Source organism: Camelus dromedarius, chromosome 5, assembly GCF_036321535.1.
Source record: "Camelus dromedarius isolate mCamDro1 chromosome 5, mCamDro1.pat, whole genome shotgun sequence".
In the NCBI taxonomy this organism is placed as follows: domain Eukaryota; kingdom Metazoa; phylum Chordata; class Mammalia; order Artiodactyla; family Camelidae; genus Camelus; species Camelus dromedarius.
In genome coordinates, this window is record NC_087440.1 from 5161142 (window position 1) to 5179944 (window position 18803).

General features: G+C 56.0%; 1 protein-coding gene across 1 annotated transcript in view; it reads right to left on the minus strand.

Moving 5' to 3' along the window:
* The window catches only part of LOC105105766 (tyrosine-protein kinase SYK), a 49743-nt gene extending 38896 nt beyond the window's left edge, over positions 1–10847 (minus strand). Inside the window, 3 exon segments of the mRNA XM_064485522.1 lie at positions 4632–4792; positions 6823–7268; positions 10468–10847. Of these exon segments, the coding sequence (XP_064341592.1) occupies positions 4632–4792; positions 6823–7224 (563 nt within the window). The 5' untranslated portion in view covers positions 7225–7268; positions 10468–10847.
* Between the last annotated feature and the right edge of the window lie 7956 nt (positions 10848–18803).

Consider the following 18803-nt stretch of genomic DNA (forward strand, 5'->3'; position numbering starts at 1 on the left):
GTATTCAAACCACACCTGAGCCGTGACCAGTTTCTCAAACGGCAAACTGTGCTGTCAGGATGGGGCCTCGGAGAGCCGAGGACACGCACCCCCAAACCAGCCCGTCTGCTCTGCCTCTGTCCCTGGTGTCACCAACGGGGCAGAGCTCCGGTCCCACACCCACAGGACCCGGGCCGGGGGGTCCCCGTCTGACGTCCCCATCTGGCTGGAGGCCCAGACACGGACGGGTGTCTTCCTCAGAACACCGCAGCCTGAACAGACACTTAAGCTTAAACGGCAGGCATTTCATCCTTGTGGTCCTGGAGGAGGCTGGAGGTCTGAGACCAAGATGCTGGAAGGGCCGGTGTCCGCTGAGAGCCTGCTTCGCGGTTCACATGCCACCTTCCTAGCGCCTCCCCGTGGCGGAAGGGGGAAGGCTCTCTGAAGTCTCTTTAATGAGGACTCGAAACCCATTCATGAGGGATCCACCTTGAGTTATGGCATGAAACCCACTGGCAGTGACAGAACGCTTGTGCAGAAGGGACTTCACTGCTGATGCTGTGAATCCCTTGATTTCCAGACAAAGGCTTAGGCGCGGGGAGCCTGCCCAAGGCGAACCACCTCCCGTGTGCTCCCAGGGCCTCGCCTCGGTGCGGGCGTGGAGAGACGCTCCCGTCTCCTCCTGTCGTAGACAGTCCCATCACGGGGCCCCCTCTTCATGGCTCTGTCTACATCATCCCCCAAAGGCCCCACCTCCACCTGTCACGCTGGGGGCTGCGGCTCCACCAGGTGAAACTGTAAGGACACGAACACTGGGCCCGCAACGCCAGGCGATGCGAAACCGCCTCCAGAAACACCGCAGATGCCGAGAGAGACGGGCCGTAGGCGCGCACTGTGCATTTCGCCTGTAAAGAGCCTTCACACCTACGTTCTGTATCCCCAAGCACAGTGCGAAGTCCCTGACGGCTTCTCTTTGCAAAGCCGCTCCTGAACAGTCCCAGCTGAGTTCCCGGGGGAGTGGGCTGGGGCTGGTGGCCCTGGGGTCCCCCGGTGTAGGTTTTGCTGCCACCCATTCTCAGCCCAGACACATCAGGGACCCCCCCCCATGCCAACCCTCACCTCTCACTTGCCCAACAGCCTTGGGCAGGCTCCCCTGTGTCTAAGCCCTTGTCTGGAAATCAAGGGATTCAGAGCATCAACAGTAAGGTCCCTTCTGGCGCAGGTGTTTGGTCACCGCAAATGGATTTCACAGCACAATTCAAGAGGAGAGAAAACCGGAGTTGGCGGGCATCGCCGGGCACAGCCCGCCCTGACGGTGAGGCGTCTCTGGGACAGAGCCTCCGCACTTCAAACTGCGTTGGTGAGGGTTTATAACCTCATCGAGCTCTCAGACCTCGTGGAATGCGATGCCTCTCCATCCATGTTCTCTGGGGGCAGCAGGGGTACTGCCTTCCCAAGGTGGGAAGGGACCTTGCTACCCTGAGCTGTAACGCAGACCAGAGATTCTTGAATGAACTTTTGTATTTTTGCACTGGACTCTCCAAGTTCGTCCTTCCTGGGAAATGCAAGCATTCAGCACTAGCGTGCGTCCCCCGGCCCTTCCCCTCTGTCCGTTAACTACTCCTCTCGGTTAACCTTCCACGAAGCGCTCAACATTAGGCAGGATCCGTTCACAGGCAGTAACTTATTTTCAATCTAACAAAGATGACCAGCGTGAGGAATCACAAAGATCAGATTCTGTTTTTGAATCTGAAAGCCTCCTGGGTTCTTCGTGTTGGCCAGTCACTGCAGGGGGGTCCAAGGGAAGGCCCGTCGGGCCGGGCAAGGCTCAGACCGGGTCACGCAGGGGACAAGTACCTCTGAGTGTGCAGGGATGAGGGGAGCAGCGGGGGTGTGAGAAGCGTGGAGGGGCGGCCAGTGGGAGCCAAATCGAGTGTAGAAGGGCTGGGAATGGGCCAGTGGGGGAACTGCAAGCAAAAACATCAGCCCCAAGTGCATAAAATCAAGCAGCAAGACGAGGTTGAACAAGGAACTGTAAACATCAGGTAAAGGGGGTGGGGTGAGGTCCGCTCACCACGGACAGCACCCCGTGCCCTGAAATCTGCCTTCTTCCTCACTGCAGCTTGGCTGGGGACAATGGAGGGTGCAAGTAAACCCCAGCTCCCCACAATAAGGGCCTGCCTGCGCAGAAGAGACACCGGGCCTGCCCTGACCGCCGTGCAGAGCAGAGCCACCCAGCAGGGCTGCACACCGGCACCCACTCCACCCCTCCTGCCGACAAGCACGAAAGGCCGTGCCGGTGTCAGCAGGCACGAGACGGTAAAAGCCCTGAAATCACTGCAGAGAAATGAGCAGCACATTTTGGTTCAAGTGGATGTAGATGCGTGCAGTGTGGCTGGCGAACGGGCTCAGGCTCCCACCTCCGCACTGGCTCCTTTCTACACCAAGCCCGGCGGGTCCCACTGAACTTCAGTCGGATCTGCCCTAACACCTTCCTGAAGGCGGACATACTGATGCCTGAGAGCCCTCGGAGGCCTGGCCCTCACCCTCCACCCCTCCCCATCTCACTCTGCACCAGGCACGGTGGTGGCCTGACTCTCAACGTGCACTCCTGCCTCCAGGCACCCACACAAGCTGTTCCCCCATCAGGATGGCTCCCAGCTGCCCTTGGGTCTCTGCTCAAATGTCTCCTTCACAGCGAGGCCCTGCCTCACTACCCAGCATAAAACAGGACCTTGGTACCCCAACCACGGCTGCTCTACCCCCTTCCTTAAATGCTCCAACATGGTGAGGCTCCTGTCCAGTGGCTCAGCACCTACTTCCCTCACTGAGATGCAGCCTCCACCAGGAAGATGCCCCCCTCTTCACTGCCCAGGACGGTCCTGGCATCCAGTGCCTCCTGTGGACACAAGTGGACAAGCCCACAGATGGACAAGCCAGTTCACACAATCAGAAAGGAGGCAGGAGGCATGTTCTCTAGGGACACTTGGCTGAGGCCTGCCAAGACTCAGGAGGAAGGTGCCACAACTGTGGGGCTGGCTCAGGGCGGGGGGGGGGGTCCCGGCAGCACCCCACATCTCAGTGGGGGACAGGCGGCCTCCCTGAGCACAGCTGCCCCCCAGCCAGCCTGAGAGTGGGGTTCTGAATGGCGAGCAGGCAGGAGGCCTTGCTCTTTGGATTCTGCACGCCTTGGGGCTGACTTCACACGCCCAGACGCCACACACGCCGTCCTGTGACACCTGTGTTGGAGACTATTACTAAGAAGACGGTAAAAGTCCAAACCTCAGGGGGGATGAGCTGCCAGGTGCCACACTGAGGGAAAAGGACATCTGCCTGCCACAGGATTCCTGCCCCGGCCACTGCTGTACCCACGAAACCACCAGTCCAGGCACGCTGTGTGCCAGCCAGGGCTGCCCTGCATTTGTTTTTAGGATCACTTTTTATTATATTTTTTTAAAATAGTTTTTTAAATGGAGGTCCCAGGGGTTGAACCCAGGACCTCATGCATGCTAAGCAGGTGCTCTGCCACTGAGCTGTGCCCCGCCCCCTTTAGGATCACTTCTGGAGAAAGAGGGTTGGGCTTAAGATCATTTCTTTTTTTTTTTTTTTCATTTGAAAACCTTTTTAATGAAGCGTAACCCATGAAAAGTGCACAAGTCTAACGGCTCAATGCATTTTCTTATCACAAGAAACTGAAGAGAGTTCCCTGTGCTCTCCAGGAGGTCCTTGTTGCTTGTCTCTTTTATATACAGTAGTGTGTGTCTGGATTTCTTAAATAATAGATATTATGGTAAAGTATGAGGAACATTCTTTCACTAGATGGCTGATCAGAGAAACCACTTCTACTTCTAAGAAGAGCTCCTAAGGCCAGCAGGGCGTGGCTCCCCGTGCCTGACCATGGGGTTCCACTGCTGCGCGTGTCCAAGGCAAGGAAGGGACCCCCAGCCAGCACCTCTGGAGGGGCACGGAGCAGGGACAAAGACACAGGAGCGAGTGTGCCTCCACTGCCAATGCCCCTCTGTACCCTCGGCCACAGCACCGGGGGAATAAGGTCGACATGTGCCCAAGACAGCGCCTTGCCGTCTCCAGACCACCGACCCTGCCCCAAGGTGGTCTTCATCTCCAGCACCTCCAGGGAACAGAGCTCGGGATGCATGCCTCGTTGCTGAGTGGAAAAGGCTGGAGCCCACGCACCTGTTTGTGATCAAGCTTCTGCACTGACCTCTCATATGACCGACTCTCGGCAAATTTTCTTTCCCGTCCACCCTATCAGCATTTCTTTCCAAGGGAAGACAGAAGTCAAGTCTGAGATCTTGGGGCAAGATCTGAGCGGACACACCACGGTGTGACACCTTTCATGTTTGTCATTAAAAGCAGACTATGTGGCTGAATACGTTTTCTTTAAATGGCGTCCCTCAGGGTCCAAGGAGCGTATTTGCTTTGGGGTCAGACTGGACAAAACAAATGCCGAATTAAGTGGGACGGCTTCAATGTGAGACGTCGGTGTGGCCGACCAACACGCTCATTTCAGATGACAGCAGTGACTCCTTCCCCGGGGTCACGAGGAATCCAGGATCGGGGAGGCTGCGTTACCCCTAACTGTCTAGGCAGCCCTGGCGGTAGGGGGCGAAGGGAAAAGACACAATACTTACAAAAACTTTCCATTTGTCTTTGATCCTATCAGCACGATCTGCTCAGATTCATCCCGAGAGATTTTTCCATGGAACCAGGGCATTTTTTCGTGGGCCGTGGTGGCGATCAGCTTCTCCAGCTGGGGTTTCTGGCTGATGATGGCCTGCTCCAGAGCCTGACCCTGCCACGCGGAGAGGAGAGTGGGGACAAGCTGAGTGACAGCGACAAGGAAGATGCAGAAGGCATTTCCACTCTGTCCTAAGTCCTGATGCAGCAAAATGCAGTCACATTTATTTACCTGTTTGGCTATTCAAGAAATAAAGCCGATAGCTCGTATATATTACTTGAGTACCTTCGAGTGTATAAATAACAAAATGGATTTTAGAACGCAGAGGTTGGCCTTTTAAAAGCCACATCGGGCCTTAGAAGCCACTTGGCATAATCCATGAGGTCTAGAGAATGGCCCTCCCGCCCTCTCCCCACCATTGCCTCCTAGAACTGATTGTTCCGTATTAGACTCTGGTCATTTAATCACCCCCAGGAAGCCTTCAGACGCGTGCAGCAAAGGAGACGTGCTTTTTCCCGTCTCCCTCTACACGGCTGCACTCTGAACGCTCACAGGCACTGCCGCCTGTACCTGCAGGAGACGCGACCACAGCAAGAGGAGACGAACCTCGACAACACAGAAACGACAGCGCGGAAAACAAAAATGAGAAGGAGGCGGACAGCTGGCTGAATTCCCGTCCTCCTCGTCCTCAGCGGGAGAGACGCCGCTGTCCCCCGCAGCAGTGAATGAGGAATCCAAGGTGCTTACTCAAGGTTACAGGAAGAACCAGAAGGAGGGAAAAGAAAACCACAACCCCCCCAGACTAGGAGATGGAGGGGGTGGGGGGGCGACGGAAGGGAAGGGGAACATGGAAGGGTTTCCTCATGGATGGAATGAAAAGCCAAAGCCGCAGCAGTGACATACCAGAAAGGCGCCCGACTCAAAGAGAGCAAAGGGCAGAAGCAATACGGGTGCGGGATTCTGTTGTAACAGAGAGCGGCCACTGACACGCGGCTGACTCGCCAGGACTTCATGCTGCGTGAAAGCGGCCAGTCTGAAAAGGCTGCGTGCCGGGTGGCCCTTCTGTCTGACATTCTGGAAAAGGCACAGCTACAGGGCCAGAAAGCAGATGAGGGGCCGCCAGGGGCTGGGCCGGGGCCGGGCATGAGTGCCTAACGGGTGATGGAATTGCCGTGCACCCTGACTACACGGGGGGCTACGTGATGTCACGCATTTGTCAAAAATCACAGTCCTGTACACCAAAAGAGGGTGTAAACTACACCTCAATAAATCTGATTTACCTGACTTAAAAAACGTAGAAGGATGGTCTGAGACTTATTCGAGAAACACTAATAAAAATACTGAAAATGTAGGATCTGTCTGCAAGGCTGAATTCAGTGCAGGACACACTAAAGGAGTAGAGGATGTGCAGACTCCTCAGAAAGCCTGCACTGTGCCGTCACACATCCACACGGACCGGACAGCACAGGAGGACACGTGAAGCAGACACCCGGGGGATGCGAGGAAATCGGACACGTAAGTCAGAGCAGGAGACCGTCCACCAGCCTGCTGGCTCCTGACAGTAAGAGTGTGGCAGGAATGCAAGTTGTCACAACCCCGGGGCCTTCCTGGAAGACAATATGTCAATACGTCTGAATCCCACACACCCCCCTTCGCTGTGGCGAATCCAGCCTGTTCAGGGTTGTCCTGCTGATGCTGCATAGAAGTTGAGAAGGATGTTAGCAGCATCATTATTTGTAAATAGTGAGGGTATCCGTCAATAGTTAAATAAACTAGGGTTCACGGGAGGAAGTATCAGGTAGCCAATAACAGGCTGACGCAGCCGTGTGTCGGCTGATCTGGAAAGTTTTGCAAGAGGCAATTTGAGGCTGTGAAATCCAGTGCTGGGCAACGTGCACAGTATGACCTTCTAGGGTAAATTTAAAAAGACAAAAACCAGTATGTGCCTGGGACGCCCGTCCGAAAGGGCCAGTGTGAACTGGGTGGCAGTGGTTTCCTGCGGTGGAGAAACCCCATCGCTGGCGCCTCGGGGCCCAGCCTCTCAGGCGTGACCGCAAAGGAGGAGAGGCAGTCCCCCTGGAGGGGGGCAGGCTGGTGGCTGAGGGGAAAGGGGCTCACGCGAGGCCCTGGGAGGCGCGGCCCACCTGCAGGTTCCACGTCTGCTTCATGTAGTCGCGGATGAGGTTCTCCTTCAGGTCCTCGAAGGGGCCGCTCCTGGGCTGCACGCCCGGCGGCCGGTGCACGGGCTTGGTGAGGACGCAGACGAGGCCGTCCAGCTCCTGGGAGTGGCAGGCGCAGAGCTCGGCCGGGCTGCTGTGGGCCCTGCCGCCCGAGATGGCGTACGAGCCGTTGAGCTCGCGCTCGATGGTGTGGCGATGCGCCTTGCGGTCGTGCGCCGCCGACAGCGCGAAGCCGCCCAGGTAGGTGAGGCTCTGGCGCAGCAGGTAGAGCCCGTCACTCGTGCCGCCCTGGACCAGGCAGTCCTCCGCCTCCTCCCGGGTGATGTTGCCGAAGAAAAAGGGCAGGTGGTTGGCGCTGTCGGCCATGCCTGCGGCGTCTCCTGGGGCCGAGGGCACGCGCGGGAGTCCCCCTGGCGAAACAAAGGCGGGACAGCTGTCAGGACCCGAGCAGCAGGAAGCGGTTTGAGCGCCTGCGTCCTTCCTGCCCACATTACCATCAGCTTCGCAAACACATCCCTGCAATGTTGGACCAAAAAACAGCACATTGGACCAATATGGCCAAATTATTATTATTATGATGATGATGATGATGATGATGATGATGATTATGATTATTATTAGTGGAGGCAGAGAATTCTGGGACTAACTAAAATGAGATATCCCCTTGCACAACAGGGCTTAGGAGCTCACCTGACCGTCAGCAGGGCACAGGGGCAGGACCTGGGCAACCCACTGTTCTCTTGAGATGGAGAGAGCTGTAAACACTCACACTGGCCAGCCACCTGCAGTGAGGATGTTACCGGACCCCCACCCGAACACTCAGGGTCTACTGCGTCGTATGCTGTAACTGGACACCAGACACCAGAGAGCTGAGTACGGGCCACATTTTTGTACCACGTAAGACCTTTGGCCGGGAGGTAGGATGGGCAAGCGGCTGCCTGGAGGCATGAAAAGTGACACCCGCCCAGAGCCCCAGGCCTCAGCAACATGCCGGCTGCTCCCTGTCCTCCCCCAGACCACTTCCTGGCCCCCGCCTTGCACCGTCCGAAGGGCCGATTTTGAAGACACAGGGCAGGTTCCACATTTGGTGGGGACACTGTCACAGAAAGAGATGCTTCTTGCACCATACAGACGCACACTCCAGAGGGGAAGTGCGAAGGCAGTGGATGCACCTTTGAGGGGAAGACTGACCAGCTGCAGTTGTAGATAAGAAGGACCGATACTGCCCATCCCAGAAGTACCCAAAGTGGTGCACATCTTAACCCGAAGGGGCTTGTCATGCATGGGCAGAGAAGTATTCAGATAACTGCACCTGTGTGTCTAGGAGCGAGGCACCTGCCCCTTTGTGTTACACACACAGAGACATGTGCACACACACTGCAACACACAGACCCTGCCCACATACAGAGACACAGAGACACAAACACACATGCACACACGATTACATGAAAAAGCCTCTTCCCAATATGAATAACCGTACAAAGGGCTGCAGAATGTAACACCCCCCTGGCGGGGGCAACAGAATTTTCTCCAGGCAACATCGCCAAATCAGTCTTCCTGAGCGAGCCCCTAAAAAGACACGGCTTGTATAATAATTTTCTCATTTGCGTCTCTTAAGATTTGACTGTCGATGATTGATTTTTCTTTGTTGAGGTTTCTAACCATTCATCTCTCAACAAGCTTTTGTTTTCTCTTAAAAGTACGGTCCACGTTGGCTTTTAAACAAGAGACATCCACAAGACACCGAGAGCATCTCTGGGGAGACAGGGAGCTGATGTGTCTTTTGGAAGCAATGCTTCTCCTCTGCTTCTGTCTCCATCTCAGGCCAAGCCCTCTGTGTTGGTGGCATTGTAGGTTTGGCCCCTCCGTACCCTTCCCCCCACCGTGTCATATCGGAGGCTGACGTATTACCCGACTGCCTTCCCCAGCCCAGGCACCGCCCCGGCCAGGAGCCCAGAGTCCTTTGAGGGTCCCTGCTTTCTCTCCAGCTTCCTTCCCAAAGGGCGTGTCTCTCTGTGTACCCATCATCACTGTTGGTTCTGACGCATCAACTCCGCTACACGGCTGTAAGCACCGCTCGCCTGCCGGCCCCATCCCTGGCAGGCCCAGTCCACGGGCTCCTGCCCCCTTGCTCACACACTCCCTCTGCTTGGGGGACACGCCGTCTTGTACGCCTGCCCCAGACGCACCCTTCTCGCAGCTGTCCCTACTGCTCGGGACCCCATGCAGAGCTGCCACCCACCACTGGCCTCAACTAAAATCTTGGGTCTTCAAAAACAATATTTTAAGTGTTTACAGACATTTTTTAAAAATTTACATGAATCTGAACAACGATCGTTTTTAAGGTTCATTGGTTTGCCACTAATATTTGCATCGGCGCGGGCCCTCTGCTGGGAATCCCACGGCGGGGTGAGTCAGCGTGACATGACGGGCCGTGATGAGGCAGCCCCGTGCTCCAGGCCCGGGTGGACCCTCAGACTCGCCCCTGAGCAGGCGGCACCTTTCCGGCCTCCCTGGGAGGGCGCAGGCCTGGCTGCTCCTGGAGACACAGTGTCTGGCCAAGCAGCCCTCCCCTTCTGATGGTGCGACTTCCTGTGCTGGAGGTGACGCTGGGCGTGGGCCTGAGAATGATGCCCTGGGCCCTTGCTGCTGGCGGTGGTTTTGATAATAGAAATGCTTTATTGCGAGGACAGCTTAGGGCACGCACTCTTGGCTATTTAACTTGGGGGGTGAACACCAGGTGTGAGGCCCTGCTCGCGTCTCCTAAGGACCAGCTCCTGCCAGCAGACGGCTGGGGCCCTGTCCACGACACGGGCCACGGTGACAGGAGACGGCCCCCTTTGCTGCAGCCACCGTCCACAGACGCTGTGTGGCCACACTGCTGTCCTCAGCCCTGCTCCTCAGACACCATCCCTTGCTCCGTGTGATAAATCGGCACAGACTGCAGCTTCCCCGACGTGTGATGTGCCGTGCGCTTCCCTCCACCCGCCCATCGACTCGGCCCCGCCCTGGGTCCCAGGCATGGATTACATCTTCCTTCTCCTTGGACTCCAGGGAAAGCCCGTAGCTCAGACTCCATTTCACAGCCATTGGGATAATGTTCTCAGCAGTGCCTAGAGCTTGCTGCCTACTTTGCGTGTGTCCATTTCAACATTCTGTTCTCTCTCTCCACGTGTGAATTCACTTCGCAGTCCCCACGGACCAGGCCCCTCAACTCACCCCAAACTCCACCAGCACCTTGGTTGCGCACGTCTGCCCAGGTCACCTCCCAGTGGAGCTCCTCCACCCCCCGTCTCTGCCTGGTCTCTAGCCTGCACTCCATGAACCTGCTCCTACCATTGTCACCAACCTCTAAATGGCCAACCTCAAGGTCACTCCTCAGGCCCCATCTTGCTTGACCTCCCAGCAGCGCCGGACGCGGCCCGGCGCCCCCACATCAGGGGGTCAGCCTCTCGCTCGGCTGACCCCTCTCCCCTCCGTGGCTCCTTCCTTCACGTGCTCTGCGGCCCAGCGGCAGCGCCCCCGCCCGCGGCCCCAACTGCCGCGGACGTGCCTGCGGGTCCCACCCGCACCTCTCTCGCCTGAGCTCCCGGCCTGAACGCTGCTTACCTGGCGTTTCCACCTCAACGTCCAACAGGCCACTCAGCCTCCAGGAGCCCCCAACGGGGCTCCCAGTCGCTCACGCACGGCCCTCCCTCGGCCCCTCCTAACTGAGGAAATGCCACCGACTGCACCCAGTTAACGGGGACGAGACCCTCGGTGCTCTCGGGGCCCCTCGCTCCCCCTCACCGCGCACATCTCAGCTAATCCACTGGGTCAGAAAAGAACACGTTTTCTTTCAGATGGGTCTGTCCCGCCTGCAACGGGCCCCCTCAGGAAGCAGGGAGCTCCCTGCAGGGACCGAGGGGCTCCGTCAGGTGCTGGGGAGTCTCCAAGGAGGCTGGGCCAGCTGCTCTCCAGGGAGCCTCACCAGTCTTCCTCGGAGATGCACCCCAGAGCCACGGCTCCTCCCTGCTTCCTCCTGCGCCGCCTGGGGGCGGGCCCATCTCCTCACTCTCCCGTGGACGGAAGGCTTGCCTGCCTCCCGCCCGGCCCTCCTCGCGGTCCGCTCCCCACACAGCAGGCAGAGTGACAGTGACAGGCCGTCCCCCTCTCCCCCTCGTGCCCCAAACACCCATCCCCTGGCCCTGGAGCCCTGCTTGGTTTGGCCTGGGCTCCACCCCTGCCCCCCACATCTTGCCCCCGTCTGCCAGAGCTCGCCCCGTCCAGCCATACCACTGTCTTCCAGCCCTGCTCACTGCCCTTGCTCCCGGCTGGCTCCCTCCTTCCCAGGCCTGTGGTCTCAAGCCTATGTCACCTCCTCAGAAGGGGGTGTGTGTGGACAGGTGGCTTCGTGCCCCTGTCCACCTTTCTCTCATCACATCTCCTTCATCACAGTCACCACGAGCCCGTGATCCCCCCTCTAACACGTAAGCACCAAGGTCTGGAAGTGTCGACCTGCACCCAGCAGTCAGGGGCGCCCCAGATGCTCACAAAACACCTGCTACAGGGAAATACGCCGAGCATTCCTTTTTAGAGCTTCCACACATACATGCTTTACATTCTAACTATAAACGCTCACTGTGTGGCTGTGTTTTGCCCCGGGGGAGATTACGGTGCCAGAGTCAAGAGCCTCGGAGAATAGGCAGCCAGCCTCCTTCGAGAGTTCCCGGTCCCCAGTGGAGCCCCGGGTCCCTGCACGGAGCTCGTGGCTTCCTGAGGGGACCCGTCCCGGGTGGGACGGGTGTGACTGGTAGGAAAGACTTTCTCAGCGAACTCACCTCCTCCAGCCCCACCCTCTGTTTGCCCACAGGACACACAGAATTCTTCCAGTTCCTATTCCCCGAAACAACCTTCAAGCAACCTGCTGGCCGCTCTGCTCCAAGTTCCCGCATCTTCCCTCATCCGACGCTGTCCGCAGAGCATGCACTCAGCTGGTCCCCTGGACCCGCACAATCCCATTTTCCCCAAGACCCTCTTAAAACCGTAGCTGGCTTTGATGCTGCCACTGCCAAGATCTAAACACGCAAGTGCACAGGGCCCTCCTGGGCTGCACCGGTGGCCCCCAGACATGGCCCCGGGTGGCCCCAGCTCCCGGCATCCACTTGGGCTTCTGGTTAATGAAAAGGCGCCCTTCCATATGCTGTCAAAGCGTGTTCCCCAGCCTTGATTTACACACTGACGGCTGCCTTTGCCCCTCACACTTCTTGTGTTGGTCTCACCCATTTCCATCTGTCACCTTTCATTACATCAGCACAGGGCGTAGCGGCTTTCTCGACCTCGGCACTCCTGACACCGGGACTGGATCAGTCTCTGCTGTGGGGGCTGTCCTGTCCGTTTCAGGCCGGGTCGCTGCAAGCCTGGTCTCCACCCACGACTGCCAGCGGCCTCCCCGGCTCCCCAGTCATGCCAGCTGTCTCCAGACACTGCCAATGTTCCCTGGGGCAGCGTCCCCAGGGGTCCCCTGGCTGGAAGCCACTGTGTTCCCGGTTTGGGCTGCTCACAAATCGAATGTGTTCTTTCCGTTGCTCTAGCATCTTCAGTGATAAATTGGATAAATTTATGAATATCCCCTTATCTGATTCATTACCATTGTCACTCTGAGCGCAGGACAGGGAGGGCTGGAAAGGGACAGCGCCCTGGGGGGGCGAGTATGCACTGGACCCAGAGGCAGCAGAGCGGGGGGCAAAGCAGAGGCTGAGAGTTGGACAGGGTGGCACCTCGTCCCAGCTCGCGTGACCCGGGCACATTAGCCCCATAGTCCTGTGCCTGTAACTAACTGCAGTTGTGATGGAGAGTGTTGAGGGGTACCCATGGCAACTGGTAACCCGCGAGCAAGGGCTCTGAATGGAAAAGAGAAGGATTGGTTCATCACGGGATGGTGAAAGGAAAGGCATGGGGAGCACCTGACAGGGGAGAGGGAGAGACTGCGCCTGTGTGCACCCCACAAACAGACTCAGAACTGAGCCGGAGACAACGCTTTCCCGCTTGAAAACCCTGCCTAGTCAGCTCAGGCTTCATCCTGCACTCGGTGTGCTCTGAAGGGTTACATCTACAAAAGAGTCTTTGCCTTCCTGGGGCTTTGATTTTGGCGGCCCCAGCCCCGAGGAGCCCCGCCAGCAGCCTACAAAGACGAATTATTGTGACAGTTGAAACCAACAAGCATCCTCATGTCTTCCACCTTTTACTTCAGCAACACCGTGTCCTTTGGCTCTTCCTGATGTGTTATGGGTCCCCCTTTCAAGCAGGCTCTTGCCATCCAACGTCGCCCATCCCGGGACCAAGGCTCCCTGCACAACCGTTGCCCTGTAAAATGCCTTTAGCTGGAAAACATCACTTGTGTGGTTCTATCTTATCAGACGGCAGTTTTGTAGATTAAGACGCATAGCCCAAGCTCCCCATCATAAACACAATTTTTCAGATAAGATTTGAGCTAATTTTTTGGGGGGGAAAAAAAAAAGTCATGTTTCTGGGGGCCGCCTGAGTGGAAGATTCGATACAGCTGCTCACACCCAGGCTTAGCAGATGAAAAAAGCTGTCTCAAACCCATGACTCTGGTGGAAGGAAATTTCATCCCCTGCAGAAGAATGACCAGCGCGAAGTCAACGTGATGAACGGGGCTGGGCTCTGCATCTCCCCCCACCCCCGCTCCTCAGCCCACCCCAGCTTTATAACCTCCCTTTCCCTCGTTTGCCTCCCCAGAGACATTAGAATAGACAGATACTCCACGAGGACCAGTGTTTTAGCCCATCATTCCCTGCTGCTACCCTTGTGGTTGGGAGGAACAAACCTGACTCCACGTCAGACCTGTTCCTTTGACTCTAACCCTGGGCTCTGTCTCCTGGGCTCAGTCCTGCTGGTTCCGCACCTTTTGTAAAAGACTGTTGCCTCTAGCCTGAAATAGACAGGAGAGCGCATTCTCAAGGCTCTGGCCTGTAAGGGTGTAACATTTTCCCATTCACATAAAGATAGAAAGTTGCAGAACAGAAAATATTTGTCTTGCTGGCGGTTTACAGGGACACCATGACCTGATCCACAGGGATGGCTGCAAGAACAAAGGATTCTGACACCAAGAAGTTTGCAACAACCAACCACACCCTGTCCCCTTTTTAGTATAAAAGGAGCCTGAATTTTGACCTGGGGAAGATGGTTCTCTAGGACATTAGCCCCACATCTTTTCAGTCTGCCCGCTTTCTGAATAAAGCCTTTTTTCCTAGCCCCAAGACCTCATGTCCCGCTGCACTGGCCTGTCTGTGTGGCGAGCAGAACGAGTTTGGACTCAGGAACACCCTAAGAATGGACCTCCACCTTGCAAAGCTCGGTGGAGACTTAAAATGTACACCCAGCAGGGAGCCTCCAAGATGGCTGCACTGATGATCGCCTCCGGGTATCCAGGCCCCCGTGCGGCCTCTCCTGCGCAAACAAGGACTGACCACGCAGTGACACTGTGGGATGCTTGACGCTAGCCTGTCAAGGCTCTTACAGCCTTTCCCTGGTCTCCGGATTGCTCACCCTGGGGAGAGCCAGACGCCAACTCACGAGGGTGCTTGTGAAGCTCTTTAGGGAAACGGAGGCATCCAGCCAACAGCCAGGACGGACGGGGCATCTCGGAAGAGGGTCCTCCAGGCCCTGATGGGACCTCAGGTGATGCAGCCTCATGGGAGACCCCGACCCAAACCGGACCACCTCAAATTGCTGGCCCATAGACACTATGAGGGGTAATCAATCAGTGCTGTTGTAAGCCACTAAACTTAGGGTAATCCATTACAGAGCAAGAGGTAACTAAGACCGCACGTGGACTAGGGCCGGGAGAGAGAAACACTGGCACTTCATAAATATTTGAATCGTCTGATGACAAGCAAGGCCCCCCAGGCCGGGGAGTGAGTGAGGCTGGGTTCTGGTGGAGTCACAGTAGAACTTTCTGGTACTAAGGAGGGAGGAGGAGGAGATAAGCCTCGAAGGTCAGGAGGGAGAGGCCCAGTGGATGCCCCTAGGAGCTGCCGCCTCAGTCTGCTTTCCTCCATCCCCATGGAAGATGGTCAGAGGCACCGACCCCAAATGCTGCAAAGGCCACGATACCGGAGCCTGGGACGTTGCAGAGCTCAACTGTCAGATGAGTTACTGCCACTGACCACGTCGTAACTCACCCATCTTCAGTTTCCTCTCCTTCCCATCTTCCCTCCCTCCCCACCGTGTCGGCATGGCTACTCTGGGCTCTGTTCTCTCTCCATCCTACGCAGGAGACAAAGCGCGCAGTCGGCCCTCACTGTTTGCAGTCATTACATTCTATAAAGTCACTGGGAAATAATGGATTGTCAAATACTGAACCAACGATCCGGGGAAAAGACACTGCGAGCTTCCCGCGAGCCTCCGATCTGTGACATTTTTGTCAATAGATCAGTACACAACCTTGTTATATGTGTGTTCCTGTTTAAAGAAACTTCGCTCGTATATATTGCTGACTTACAAACTCTGCACTCACAGCCGCATTATAACTCAGGCTGGAAGGAAGCTTACCTTGCGCATGTTTCTCCATAAGGGACATCACAGCCTTCGTGCACTTAGAGACATCAGACAGCACTTCCACAGGATGACTGGGGCCACCCAAGATCACTAGCAAAAAGCACCCCCAAAATGCAAAAACCATGGCACTAAGTAGACCATGAAAATGCGCCTGTTTGCAGAAGGACCTGAGAGATACGAGGGCAGGACGTCTCCTGGTTCAGCCTCAGCTGGGAACGCGCATCCTGGGAGACTCATGTTTCTCGCTGGCCTGTGCACGTCCACACATGAGCACACAAGTGCAGTTAGGGATCGATGCAGGGGTGGCAAATATAGTTCAGCGAGGAGGTGACTTCACAAATCTGGAATCCGTGAATAAGGAACCGACTTCCCTCCACTCTCCCCCACCTGCCCAGAAAAGCCCCCACCTTGTGGGCAGATGCACAGCGATGCCTGAATACAAGACTATGTTCTTACATGTCTTATTCTTGTCCACTAAACCTGTGTTCATTTCAGGGCTTTTCAACTCGTCATGGAACAGTACTTATGTTTGTTTGTTTTTTTTAAAATTCTGTCTGCCCTGGTTATCGCCAGCCCAGAACTGCGCTCTAAGGCATCTGCTTTTCTTAAGATCCATCAAACCATGGCTCCTGCAGGTGCTGCCACGTCCACAACAGGGCGCAGCCGTTTCTGCTTCCTGCAGAGAACATTTTTAACAGCACTTCGCACACTAAAGCTGGCAGATTTCTCACCGCTGGGCCATGGTTTCCCCACCTAATATGGAGTGAGGGGACAGCAGCAGGAGTAAATGGTACTCTGGGGACACGACACCTGGGGACAGTCTCAGCCAGCACCCCACCATGCAGGGGAACAAAATCAGGACGTTGCTAAAAGGCATCTTGGCTTATCGCGCTCAAAGCCACCCAGCCATCCGTCAGTGCACAGAAGCCCTGATACAGTTTGCCTGGGAACTTCCTGGCATCTAGAAGCCAAGAAATGAAGCATTAGGATTTGGGTAAAAGGACAAATTTCTCCTGCGGTTTTGATTAATTTTCCTAAGAAAGAGGAAAGAGCCGGCCTAGTGGGAAAAGAGATCTTGCAGGCTGATTAGCTGTGAGGAAGGACCAGGCAAACGGGGATGCGGTGGGACCAGCCCAAACAGCACCAGCAGACTCACCCTCCACTGGTCTGCAGAGGGCCCCGGGCGCTGCCTTCTGCAGCAGGATCTCACCGCCCAAGAGAAAACCCATGAGCAGACCCATGGCCACAACATGGAGACACAGAACCCCCAGCACACAGCCCGAGCCGGCCCCATGTCCACCTGGCATCCTGCGTGATACCAGCTTGCCCTCTGGGAGGCCACCTGCAGGGCTGTCCCCAGGTCCCCTGCAGCCTGCTGGCCGGTCAGACCTGGCTTCCCGAGGCAGACCCAGTCACCACGATTTCTCAAGAGTGGCCCCCGTTCTGCATTTGTGGTAAAAAGCAACAGAGCTTCTCAGATAATGAGACACACATTTCAGAAACAGAATGTAAATCTAAGGCTGAAGAAGATGACGCTTTACTAATATTTAGACACAGAGGGGATGTTTCAATACGTGAAAACGTTATCCAAACCTTTCAAAATTGAGTTCTTTGGCCTTGCCGTCAAAGCATGAAGGTCCTGAAAACATACCCAGGAGAGACGGGTGTGTCTCAGCCAACATCTGGATTCTCCAGCTCCACAAGGGATGTTAAGGAACTTTTCTGTGCCAACCCAGTGTTTCTCCCTCAACATAGTTAGCACAAATCACAGATATCATGCCTGCATAAATGTTACCTCTCAATGTAAACATTAACTCATGACATATTTGGTTACAGATAAGCAAGTGGCCCACCATAGGTGAATTTCACTTGAAAATACGAGTCATTGATTCACTCAGTATGCTTGCTGAGACCTACTGTGGGTAAGTCATTTTTGGGGTGCCATGCGGAATAGAAAGGGGGCCGCTCTGCCTCCAGACAGCAAGCCAGCAGAGGTGGATCACAGGCGGCAGGACCTGCTCCAGGGGCCCCGCTCCCCTCCTGTGAGGATCCGGGAGCTCCACTCTCCACGCCTCCCCTGGCCTCCCAGCACGACTGGCCAGAGCAGACTCGGCTTCCTGGCAGGAGCCCTTGCTCACCATGCCGTGCGTGCACCTCCTGAGTGTGGCCCTCAGGGCCCCACCGCAGGCTCAGCCTTGGGAATGGGGGTCCCCTCCCAGCTCGGGTGCGCAGGTACGGCATAGAGATGGCAAGCCTGGGCTTTAAACAACTTCCTGTTGATTTTCAAGCACCCTCCCGTTGGAGAACTTCTGCCGTCATCCGCTATTTCACTCCTCCAGTGGGGCTGGCAGAGAGAAAAATGAGTTGATGACGTCTGCCTCCAGGATGTCGGGGTGGGGGGGAGGAGTCAGGGGACGGGACAGAACTGGGCTGCCACCTGCCGCAGCAGGGAAGGGTCCCGAGCTGTGCCTGCTGACCCCTGGGCAAGGAAATCCCGTTCCAACCCCATCGGGGCGGGAAGGTTACCCCTGCACGACCCCTGCACCAGGCTGGATTTATGCGCGAGTCATCCGAAGTGAGCTAGACTTAGCGCAGACTCAGTGAGCGGGGGCTCGCGTCCGAGGTGTCCCTGGGTGACGCCCCCCCCGTGCTCTCCTGAGCAGAAAAGTAAGGGGGGGTGTTGCAGCCACTGGGTTGAGGCTTATTGTCCCTTCCCGGGCAGAGGGATGGCCCCCGAAGGGCCTCACTTCCAAACATCCTCACATTGGGAAGCAGAGGTTTAATTTTGAGGGCATACAAACATTGAGTTCCTATCAGTTTCCATACGCCAGTTCCCTTATGCCCTTGCCCTGTGCACCACAGATCATGTCATTTGCAGGAGGCTGTTATCAGTCATCTTTTGCTACAATGAGGTTGTGACACACAGAACCTTAAAATTTCAGAGGCTTATGTGGACTGTAATTGCATAACGTGAGAGCTGTGAGTAACATTTCATTTGGGGCCAAATGAGGGCTACGGCCTGAGATAGTTCTGAGAAACTGCTCTGAATAGGTAGAGAGGGAGGTGAGTATACATGTGATCTTGGTGAAGGGGGTATACGTGCAATCAAGCATGCATTTTGGCAGAGAGTTGCTGCTCGTCTCCAGGAGCAGATGTCTCTGTTCTCTGTTAATTATTTCAGTGCTTTTCTAGAAATGAGAAAGTGCAAGAAATTAGGCTCACAGGATCTCCTAAAAATATCTCACTACCTGAAGGCCTGTTCTGCCAGCTTTCCCAGAGTGCCCTACACTCCTTTCAGGGTGTGCTGAAGGTCCAAGACTGCAGTGGCTGGTGACTTCATCCTTGCAGAAGCAGACGACAAGCAACAACTTTTAGCTGGCGCT